The sequence below is a fragment of the Amblyomma maculatum genome, chromosome 5, assembly GCF_055883805.1.
Source record: "Amblyomma maculatum isolate TAMU_Amacu chromosome 5, ASM5588380v1, whole genome shotgun sequence".
Taxonomy (NCBI): domain Eukaryota; kingdom Metazoa; phylum Arthropoda; class Arachnida; order Ixodida; family Ixodidae; genus Amblyomma; species Amblyomma maculatum.
The window spans coordinates 84,882,861-84,895,098 of NC_139348.1; the positions used below are offsets into that span (position 1 = coordinate 84,882,861).

The following is a 12,238-nucleotide window of genomic DNA, read 5'->3' on the forward strand; positions in this document are numbered from 1 at the left end:
ACTGCCAAACAGGCGATAGCGATAACACCAAATGCTCCAATCAATCTCTGCTATCACCATACTCCTTTAAAACTCATTTCAATTCCGGCTTGTAACTAGGATTTGAGATGAGCCTACCCATAAAGAGGTGACAAAAGTAATTATCGATTATTGGTTTGATGGTTTATCTAGCGGGCTTTCGCCGCGCCTCTAAGTTGTAATTCAGTATTATACTGCAGCGTTCGTTTTCCACGTGTGATCATACCGTTTAAATTACGGAGTGTGAGAGATGGTTTACCGCTTTATGCCCTTTCTAGCTATGTGATTATAAACACATGACTTAGTGACAAATAATAGGTGTATGTTCACCTGAGATGTTGCGAATTATGAGAAAAGCGCTCACACGTTTTTATGTGAAACTTGTTGTAGGAGGCGCTAAACGAGAAGGAAAAGCCACATCTAAAAGAACGGCGCTTTCTTGAAAGGCCCGTCATGTTTTTAAAACTGTAGGTTGCGCGGTTGGCACGAGCTTCTTTGCACAACAAATCATTGCCCTTTTCTTTGTCTCTGAGCATAAATTGTTCTTGAAGGAGATACCAGTCTTGTAACGCTACTGTAACCATATAAAATACCACTTGAAAAATAGACACGCTCATTTTGCAGTTCATGCTCTGCGCGTCTAATGTATGGAAGTTACGATGCGGGTAAAATGCTTACCCAAGGAGGACAATAACGGTGGCTGTATTTCTTATTTTCTCTAATGACCCTAGGAATAAAAACATTATACCATAAGTAAACTTCAAAGAACTTCAATGAATCAGTGAATGAACTTATTCAGGATTGACATTGATATTCGCTGCAGAATATGCACTTCAGGATGCTTTCCAGATGAACCGAAACCATTGTGAAATCCTTCATTTTGGTTGAAGCCTAACAATTTCATTTCAAATTAGCATTCCTGAGTTGACGAGCATTTGTACGCTATTATGTGGCAACAATTTAACGTGTTTATCTTTAGTTTCAGTTTCAGGGTTCAAGATGGCCTAATGTATCAATTTTTGACCTACCAGAAAAAAGGAGTGAGAGTAATTGCATCTTCCATCGATGAATCGTGCATCTAGCAACCCATTCATGCATTTGGCAATAATCATGAGGAGAATATTGGGAAGCTTATTATGTACGATATATATATATATATATATATATATATATATATATATATATATATAAAGGTCGGAAATTTATTTTTCTTTAGCCATACGTGCGTAACTCGAATCGTGAAGACAGAACGGTCAAAAATTAGGTTATTACCATCTTGACAGAGCATCCGGGTGCGCAGTTTCTCGGTTGATTCTGCAAAAAAAGGCACGCACGTTATTTAAAAAAAAAATGCATCGCAATACATTTAAAACTAGTGGAAAAATAAGTACAGGCGTATTCATTCGGCAAATCAAAGTTAAAGTGACATCTGCAGAGTCTTGGGTAACATTTCTGATGTAGAGCAGCTGCGGAATGCGTGCATCCTTTTTCGCACGTAGGCTTGGCATTTTTTCTAATGCAATATTCTTTATAGGCTGATCATTGCTAGCAGGATCAGCGCGTTCGTGAGATGTTTTCGCGAGATTTCATTTAGTAGGCGGGATATCGGCGGAATTCTGATTTGTTTGAGGAACAAAATCTCCCTTGACCGGAAATCGAACTCCTATACCGCTGTGATCACCAGACGAGCACCTTAAGCAACTACGCCAGGCCGCGCTTTTTTCTTCATTCTATCTGTTGGACGCAATACCTCCAACCCAAAACACCGTGTAAAATGATCCTCTTGCATACGGGACTATTTTAGTCAAGCAGTCACATCTGGCTTGGCCATATGAAAATTACCTTATGCACAACAGCGTATCTACATTCCAGAGCCATTCCAGCACTATAGTAGCTGTTTCTTTATTTCAGCTATTATTGCATGATTTCGTAGCAGTAAATTCGGCGGTCCTTGTCTCAGGGGACCTAGCGTATCCAACTAATCTCTAACGCCAAATACTGTGGAGGCCAATAACCATCGCTTTATCATAAGGCACTTCTCAAGCTGACAGCGGACAGCTAACAGAGGGGATGCTCACACATCCCCGACTGCAATGCTCATGACTAAGCCCTGGTCTCTCCTGCGTGGGACCTCTGCGGGCTTGATGCGCGTATGCCATGCCAGCTGTTTGACCACACTGATCTGCTACGGGTCGGTTCTTGTCTCCATACGGCCAGTTTGCGGTTGGGGGTGCCCACGCTTCCCCCCTGCAATGCCCAGAGCTCAGCCCATTCATATACCACGCGGGAGCTTTGTAGGCTAGATGCTGGCATGCTAGCTGCTCCCACACATTCCTGCAATCGGTCACGGCAGGGCGCTACATAGTGGGGAGGCCTACCTTTCGCCACCATGTAGCCCTCCGCAACGCCCGCAGGTATATGTTGTTCGCCCCTATAGATTGCCCCGCCTATGAAGCCCATGGACCGCCTAAAAGGGGCCCGTTTAGGCATGGTGTGGGCAGCCGAAGTGCGTTTTGCCCTCACTCTTCCCAAAAGGGACCAATGCAGATTTGATATAGGCAGCTCCTTGCCCATATTGCCTATTTGGGACCCACATTGACCCATCACTTTGGACTACTGATGTGATTTCGCAGAAGTAGATTTGGGCTGACCCTGCCTCAGGTTCCCAATACTAGCCAACGCCAAATAAGGTCAAATAAGGTCAATGGCAATAACCATTGCTCTATCATATTGTCACGTAGGGCTGACAAGGTCGACGACACAAATGAAGGGTCGATGATTGCACTGAAGAAACTCTTTATTGGGCTTACTTGCGCCCGAAAAAGAACTAAGCAACTCGGCGGCGGCGATAGCAACAAACGTGCTCGTCGGTGGTCGGACAAAGAATGCTCGTCACACTCGTCAACGCTCAATTTAAAGGCTGCACAGAACAATCTAGATAACGTCGCAAACAGCTACCAGCACGGGCTGGAACATTGTGGAAAGACACCCGAGTGGCCGGAACCTTCGAGACAGATCTCGGTGCATCTTGCGCTACAACAAAACTGATAAAGGTGTGACTCGCGACATCGAGCATTAACAAAGATTACGGAACTGATACGCGGTCCAGAATCAGAGTGATAAGCCTGTATGCCGGCGGCTGTTAAAAAACAACAAATACTGTTTTGAAGGTTTCGCGGCATTACTCCCAATTAAAAAAACATCGCCTCGATGTTCCAAAACAAAGAAACTTAAACATAAACACTGCAAAGTGTAAACACCACAGATTCTTTAACGCGCGTAATATGCCTTCAGTCGTACAACATGAACAATTTCTGGGCGTGCGTGTCGCCGTTGTGATGCTGACGTTCCGTCGGGAATGACTTCATAGTCCAGTGGTCCGACGCGGCGAAGGATTTTGTATGGCCCAAAGTATCGACGCAACAACTTTTCACTTAATCCGCGACGGCGAATTGGTGTCCAAATTCACACTTGGTCTCCTGGATTGTACTCTGCGTGGCGTCGTCGTAAATTGTATCGTCTGCTGTCGGTGCGCTGTTGGTCCTTAATACGCAGCCGTGCGAGTTGTCGGGCTTCCTCTGCACGCTGCAGGTAGGCGGCGACGTCAAGGTTGTCTTCGCTGGTCACGTGCGGCAGCATTGCGTCGAGGGTCGTCGTGGGCTCCCTGCCGTACACAAGCCTAAACGTGGCCGCTCTGGTCGTCTCCTCGACTGCCGTGTTATACGCGAAGATCACGTACGGCAAGATGGCGTCCCAGGTCTTGTGTTCAGCGTCGACGTACATAGCGATCATGTCCGCGATCGTTTTGTTCAGTCGCTCCGTAAGGCCATTGGTCTGGGGATGGTACGCAGTTGTTCGTCGATGGCTTGTGTGACTGTATTCCAGGATGGCTTGTGTCAGCTCTGCCGTAAACGCCGTTCCGCTGTCTGTGATGAGCACTTCTGGGGCGCCGTGTCGCAAGAGAATTTGTTCGACAAAAAATTTGGCGACTTCTGCTGCGGTACCATTTGGTAGTGCTCTTGCTTCGGCGTAACGGGTAAAGGTAGTCAGTGGCCACGATGATCTACTCGTTACCCATAGACGAAGATGGAAAGGGGCCGAGGAGATACATCCCAATTTGTTGAAAGGGCAGGATTGGGGGCAGAATCGGGTTTAGTAGTCCTGCTGATCTGATCGGCGGAGTCTTGCGTCGTTGGCACTCACGACACGTCTTCACGTAGTGGGCAACTTCGGCAGGCAGTCGCGGCCAGTAATACTTCTCCTGGATTCGACGCAACATGCGCGCAAATCCGAGATGGCCTGCTGTGGGCTCATCGTGCAACGCCTGCAGAATTTCTTGCCGAAGGGTTTTAGGCACTACGAGAAGCTGCGCGGTTTTGTTGGGCGCGAAGTTCTTCACGAGGAGGCCATTGCTTAACGTGAAGGATGATAAATGTCGCCTGAACACACCAGGAAGGGAAGCGGCCTTTCCTTCCAGGTAATCGGCTAGCACTTTCAGCTCAGGGTTTGATCGCTGTTGTTCTGCGAAACGGCTGGCGCTTACCGGTCCCAAAAAGGCGTCGTCGTCATCGTCCTTCGGGGGAGCATCGACGGGAGCGCATGATAAGCAGTCTGCGTCGGAATGCTTCCGGCCCGACTTATAGACTGCAGTCAAGTCAAATTCTTGAAGTCGTAGGCTCCATCTGGCAAGGCGGCCGGAAGGATCTTTCAAATTAGCCAGCCAGCAGAGCGCGTGATGGTCGCTTACCACCTTGAATGGTCGGCCGTATAGGTATGGACGAAACTTAGAAGTGGCCCAGATGATTGCAAGGCCCTCCTTCTCGGTCGTCGAGTAATTGACTTCGGCCTTTGTGAGGGACCTGCTAGCGTAGGCGATTACTTTCTCCTGTCCGGCACTCTTCTGGACGAAAACGGCTCCTAGGCCCACACTGCTCGCGTCGGTGTGAATTTCGGTCTCGGCGTTTTCATCAAAGTGGCCAAGTACAGGAGGGCATTGCAGGCGGCGCTTAAGTTCGTCGAAGGCTTCTCTTTGCGGCGCTTCCCATTTAAAAGGTACGTCAGCCTTTGTAAGCTGGGTCAACGGTTCGGCGATCCGCGAAAAGTTTCTGCCAAATCGCCGATAATAAGCGCACAGCCCAAGGAATCGGCGCACAGCTTTCTTGTCGGCAGGCGGTGGGAATTGTGCGATTGCAGCTGTTTTCTCCGGGTCAGGGCGAATACCGTCCTTGCTAACGATGTGACCTAGGAACTGGAGTTCTTCGTAGGCGAAGTGACACTTCTCTGCTTTTAGCGTTAGTTTTGATGACTTGATGGCTTCCAGCACTGTTTGTAGTCGTTTTAGGTGGTCTTCAAAGTTTGACGAGAAGACAACAACGTCGTCCAAATATACCAAACAAATTTGCCACTTCAAGCCTGCCAGGACTGTGTCCATTACTCGTTGAGACGTGGCTGGTGGGGAGCAGAGGCCAAATGGCATCACCTTGAACTCATAAAGGCCGTCCGGTTTGAGGAATGCGGTTTTCTCGCGATCTCTTTCGTCGACCTCAATTTGCCAATATCCGCTCTTCAGCTCCATCTATGAGAAGCACCTTGCACTGCAGAGCCGGTCGAGAGTGTCGTCGGTGCGGAGAAGCGGGTAGACATCCTTCTTCGTTATGCTATTCAAGCGGCGGTAATCAACGCAGAAGCGAAGTGTGCTATCTTTATTCTTGACCAAAACGACTGGTGCCGCCCAGGGGCTGTTCGTTGGCTGGATTACGTCATCACGCAGCATTTCCTCAACTTGATCGCGAATGGCCTGCCGTTCTCGCGGCGATACACGATAAGGGCTTTGGCGCAGAGGTCGGTCGTGTTCGTCCGTTATAATGCAGTGCTTGGCCAGTGGTGTTTGTCGTACCTTCGATGATGACGAGAAGCACTCCCTGTAGTTTCGAAGAAGACTGCGAATCTGGTTTTTCCTGCTGTGGGTCAATACTGGGTTGATGTCAAATGTGGCCTGACGGAATTGGTCCGGTGCGTCTTCCAGTGGTTGGTCGTGGAGGGCGAATACGCCTTTGAGGTCCGCTAATTCGTCGAGAAAAGCGATGGTCGTGCCCTTGTTGAGATGCCGGTATTCTTCAGTGAAGTTTGTTACCAGAAACCTGAGATTGTCCTCTCCGGAATTTCGCGATGCCTCTTGCGAGGCCGATACTTCGTTCCAAGAGCAATTGGATATTTCCTTCGACGATGCCTTCATCGGTTTCAATCTCTGTGCTACCTACTCTGATGGCGACGCTTGATCGGGGCGGCATGGTCAATTCTCCGTCGAGGACGTTTAGAGCGACGTGTTGCGTCGAAGTCGTCGTAACAGGTATGGCTTTGTCTGCAGAGAGCTTGATGAGCTTGGATAGGAGGTCGATGATAGCCCTATTTTCATTTAGGAAGTCCATGCTTAAAATCACGTCGCGGGAACACGGCTGCAAGACCACAAAGCTGGTGGGGTAAGTACGCCCATTTACGGTTATTCTTGCAGTACATCGTCCCGATGGAGTAATCAGGTTGCCACCTGCGGTTCGAATCAGCGGGCCATCCCAAGCGGTTGTAACTTTCCTGAGATGGGAGGCTAATGGTTCACTGATGACTGAATAGTCAGCTCCCGTGTCTACAAGGGCAGTGACTTTGCGACCGTTGATATCAACTTCAAAGTCACTTGTTCGCGTCCTCGCATTGCACGCGGGCCTTAGTGTCCGATCTCGGCTCCGTCGTTTCTTCAGATCATGGCCGGGGTATACCGTTGTTACTTCGCTGGGCAGCGGTGCCTGCTTGCACTCTGGTCGTGTTGTTGTCGATGCCGTCGTGTGGAGCGGCAATGAAATGGTTGCGTCGTCGTTAGAGGTCGTTGTCAGCGGAGGATCTTCGTCTTTTCGCCGTTGAGCAACCTCACCTCCAAAGGTTACTGCCTTTAGTTTCCCCTACGGGGGCTGGGAGACCCTCCTTGCACGTAACCGCGGCCCGGCGACGCAAATCGGGCATTGTATGGTGATGGGGAGCGTGACAGACGCCTTGGCGACGTGTGCTCTCCGCTGCGCAGGTAGTCGTTGATTTCCTGTGGTCGCTCGCCTGGACGGGGTCGTGGGGCGTCGACAGCGAAACCACAGAGCCGATCCGCCTGTACGGGCAGTGACGGAGGTTGTGTCCTGCCTCACCACAATGGAAGCAGAGCGGTCGGTTGTTTGCTGTCCTCCAGGCGTCGCACTATCTGGGGCTTGGGGGTCGTTAGTAGGCTTGGCGGGCGGAGACCAAGGGGCGGCTTTCGGAAGCAGGATGGTAGCGACGAGGGCTTGGGGGGTCGCGTCGGCTTAGGAGGTCGCGTCGGGGTGCAGGACGACATAATGCAGCTGCATAGCCCATCGCTGCTGATTCATGCTCTGGAGCCGTCGGAGTCGTCGCTTTAGGAACGCCCAGCGCCTGCTGAACTTCTTCACGGACGACGTCCGCGAGCGCCGCCACCTGGGGTTGTTGCGATGATGGCATCAATCGGCGGAGCTCCTCTCGCACGATCTCCCGGATGAGGTCCCGAAGATTCTCTCCGCTTGCAGATGCGTTAGGGTAGTGGGTTGAGCAGTCCGGCTGAAGTGGTCACTCGTAGTGGCGCATTCGGGTGGCCAACATCTTCTCGATAGTAGACGCCTCCGTTTCAAATTCCGCCACGGTTTTTGGCGGATTTCGGACAAGTCTTGCAAAAAGCAATTCTTTGACGCCTCGCATTAAAAATTTGACTCTGTCACCTTCGGTCATGCTAGGGTCGGCGCGGCGAAAGAGGCGCTTCATATCCTCAACGTATGCCAGGACAGGCTCGTCAGTAAGTTGAAGTCTTGACTGAAGGAGGGCCTGGGCTCTTTCATTTAGGACGATGCTTGAAAAGGCAGTAAAAAAGGCTTCCTTGAAAATCTCCCAATCCTTCATAGCTGCCTCATGATTTTCGCACCAAACTCGGGCATGTCCTTGAAGAGCAAAGTAGACCTGCCTGAGTTTCGCAGCGTCGTTCCAGCCGTTGAATTCTGCCATACGGTCGAAAAGGTCCATCCAGTCTCCAGCATTTTCATCCGGGCGTCCGTGGAAGCAGGGGGCTCACGGGGTTGGACGAAAACAACCGGTGCCGTAGTAGGCTTGGCCATTGTCAGCCTGGATGCCTTCCGAGATCGAATGGGGTCAGGTAGCAGACCGTGTTCGGGTTGTGGGCCCTGAAGTCGGCGGCTGGCTCGGTGACCTGTAGGCTGGTCTTCCAGGGCGACAGGAGCACGGCTTGGGTCTTCGCTTCAAGGATCAAAGGTAGCACCTCCACCAGATGTCACATAGGGGTGACAATGTCGACGACACAAATGAAGGGTCGATGATTGCACTGAAGAAACTCTTTATTGGGCTTACTTGCGCCCGCAAAAGAACTAAGCAACTCGGCGGCGGCGATAGCAACAAACGTGCTCGTCGGTCGTCGGACAAAGAATGCTCGTCACACTTGTCAACGCTCAATTTAAAAGCTGCACAGAACAATCTAGATAACGTCGCAAACATCTACCAGCGCGGGCTGGAACATTGTGGAAAGACACTCGAGTGACCGGAACCTTCGAGACAGATCTCGGTGCATCTTGCGCTACAACAAAACTGATAAAGGTGTGACTCGCGACATCGAGCATTAGCAAAGAAAGATTACGGAACTGATACGCGGTCCAGAATCAGAGTGATAAGCCTGTATGTCGGCGGCTGTTAAAAACAACAAATACTGTTTTGAAGGTTTCCCGGCAATATGGCACTTCCACGTCGTTTTCGGCAGAAAGAAATTGAATTTCATGTGGGTCCATTGGAAAGTCTTCATAATTGTTTTTCCGCCTTCCCAACAATTCAACATTACATGATAATATGCCTCCAACTGCTTGCAAAGCAGGCAATCTACACCTCCACGACGAAACATTTATTTCTCCGTTTACCAAAAATGCTTCATAACCAGTTTGTATGGGTAATTAAAAAACGAAACCGTTTGCAGCTGCTGATACCGGAATCTGCTTTACCCGTTTTATACATCACTGCCTTTTTGTCCACGCTAAGTGACCCTGTGCATACGTTCAGTTGGAACAACATCACGTAAATACGAATAGCATTTTTAAAGTATTCATTACACAGACACTGCTGTGAAAAACACGCACAGAAAAACCTAACACTTCAAACCACTTCCCTGAAGTATAAACAAATTCGCGCTTGTATGTGCTCAGCAGAAAACCCACTCCGGCAAACCTTTGATTGACAGATCTTACGCAAGAATGAATCACCTCCGTCTCAAAAACAATAAATCCCGTTAACGCTTTGTTGTGAAAACGGTGCACCATACCAAGTCCTGCATCCTTTACCAATCTAAACATGTTTGTTCAGCTGACGGTTCTCAGGATGAAATCAAGATGAAAATCTCGAAATTTCGTTGAACTTCGTGCACATTAACTCTACAGCAGTGCAGTACCTGCTTCACATACCGCAACTTACTGGTTAACAATGAGTTGTTCACTGTGGCCCTGGTAAAAGGAGATAAAAGAATTCTTTTGCACTTGTCAGGTTTAACGATGGTGTCTTCCAGCTGATCTTCCTCATGTGATGCGCTGTCGTACTAACATTATAGGGAACAGCTAGATCTTTCACTGAGGTTGACACCCAGGACAGGATTGCAAAGTTAACAGGATCGCTCGCCATCCTCGATGCCAAAATCCAATGAATTTTGCTCAGTTTACTCGACACACTTTTGATTCAGTAAAGATCCTAACATGATCGTTAGCCTTTCACATGCTCTCAAAGTCACCAGCAAACACCGTCACGTCCTCCACATATGCCAACCACTTCCGCAAAAAAGGGTAAGTTGTATTCTGTTTAGGCAGTGTGGTTCAATGTACATGCAAAAAGGTTAGGGCTACGGGGGCAGCCCTGCACAATGCTTTACGTCTATGGCGCCCCCAAACTCTTATTTACAAATAATCGCATTGTGCAGTTGTGGTACGTCATGGTCACGCCCTGATCACTGAACCAACATTCACTTTACCGAAATTATTGGTTCGTGCGCAACACAATCAGAAGCCTTTCATAAGTCTAACCCAACGATGGCGATCTGACTGCCTGTGACATCATTACTTCTAGTTACACCATATTTCTTTAGGAGTATAAAACAATAATATGGCCTTTGATGCCACAGGTATAATGGACACCTATTATTGTGTTAATTAACAGCTGCAACCTACTGGTAGTGTCGTCATAAATATTTGTAGTCCATTTGTAGGGGATATAGGTCCGCATGCTGTACCTAAATTACTGTTTCCGGCTGGTGGTGGTGAAAACGTTTATTGAAAAGAAAGAGTTACAAAAAGGTCGCTCGGGGGTCAGGCTTAGTGCCCTTCCCCTCACAAACACTAGCTGTAGTCCCTAGTACGGGACGCCAGTGGCTTCCGCTGCCTCTATTGCTCGTTTGATCAATGCCTTTTGACCTCTCAGGTCGGAGCGGGCGAGTAGGTTCACCTTCTAGCCTTCCCGGGTGAGGTTTGAGTTAGGCGCAAAGGCAGGGCTTGAGGGACGCACCCACATCATGTGGAAGATGTCTGAGGTCATTTCCACACAGTGTGGGCACTCCCCGGAGAAGGCATTGTCAAAGTAGTTAAGTGACGCCAGGCACATCATGGTGTTCGTAAGGAGGCGAAGAAACACAAGTTCCTCCGCTCCCTTTAAATCTTTAAACAGGTGGGGGAAAATAATAATTCTGTCTGTTTTGGTACAGCTGAGTGATTTGTCTGAAAGTGTAGGCTGATGTGAATCCTTCTTCTTCTGAGGAGGAGGACGAGGTAGCCCGGTTAAAAAGCGCGGGGGCGGTGGCATCTGCTGCCTAGTTTCCTTTAACCCCTAGTGGGGCGGAGCCCAGGCTATGAAGCGGCGGGATGGACTTCCTACGTACGAGCTGTTTAGTAGTAGTTGGTAGGTCAGGTCCGAGCTGTTTTGCAGTAGCCGGTAGGCCAGGTACGAGACCCAGCCCTGTTGAACATTCCTACACGCCTCTCGCGAGTCCGCTAAAATTCTTTTGGAATAAGAGTGTGCTGCTGCTAACGCAATGGCGACCTCCTCTGCCTGTGTTACGTTTTGGGCTTTACATGTGAGCCCGTTCACCATTTTGGACTCGTGGGTCACTGCCGCGGTGTAAGCACCCGCCTTGGTGCGGGCCGGAGGCGTCCACATTATACACTCCGGGTTTCTCTCCATAGTGGTGAGCTAAGGCTTCTGCCCGGGCCATGCGCCTAGCCTCGTGGTCGTTCTTGAACATTCTAGTGGGGAGTAGTTTTATGCGCAGGGTGTATAGCCACTCCTGCGGAAGTCTTACTCCTTCCTCGATTACAGTCGTGTGTTGCATTTGTAGGCGGGTTAATGGGCGACGCCCCAACAGTGTATGCGATAATCGCGTATATTGGCTTGTGAGGTGGGCTCCTCTCAGCTCCTCGAAAGAGTTCGTCATACCCATTCCTTGGACTCTCAGGTTCGACATGGTTATAGGGAGGTCGAGGGCCTTCGCTATTTTGAGCGTGATCACCTCGAGGATGTTCTCGCCGTGTTTTGGTCGAGTACAGTATTCTGCTTGTTACAGATACATTGGACAGTCGTAGAGCGTCTTTGCTTCTCAGTACCCTTTTCTTTTTCGAGACTCTGCGGACCACTCGGCGCATCTCTTCTCCCACCGTTTTTAGCTTGTCGAGTGTGGTCGTCGCAAGCTTAGGCTGGTGTATCAATAGGCCCATGATTTTTTCGGTGAGCAATGAAGGCCGCACTTTTTCGGGTATTCATTCACAACGATGGCTGCCTCCTGCAAGCTGGCTTCCATGTCTCCCTGAGAGCCCTGCGTGCCCCATTGGAGATCTCGTCCGCGTAAAGCGAGTGCCGCACACCCGATACTTTCTCCAGGTGCACAAGAAGTTTTCATTGCCATGTTCAAAACCAGCGGGGATAGCACTGCTTCTCTGGTGTTCCTCTCGTACCTAATAAAAAGGGACCGTGCTGTGCGTTCTGGATTCTCACGTAGGCCTATTGCCGTGTCATTCGTTTTTGGAATAAGGACAGTGTGTGATATACTAAAAGAAGGAGGCAACTTTTGAAAATCATTCGCCTCACTAAACAATGCTGTTCCAGAAGAGAAATGTCTTCCTTAAATTCTTTACCGAAAGCCGCACTT

General features: G+C 49.4%; 1 protein-coding gene across 1 annotated transcript in view; it reads right to left on the reverse strand.

Moving 5' to 3' along the window:
- Positions 1-12,238, reverse strand: part of LOC146188617 (uncharacterized) — a 32,477-nt gene that overhangs the window by 7,985 nt on the left and 12,254 nt on the right. The window contains exons 3-4 of the mRNA XM_084603861.1: positions 1,291-1,332; positions 697-745 (exon numbers count right to left, since the gene is read on the reverse strand). Coding sequence (XP_084459987.1) covers positions 697-745; positions 1,291-1,332 — 91 coding nt within the window. The remainder of the gene's footprint in view (positions 1-696; positions 746-1,290; positions 1,333-12,238) is intronic.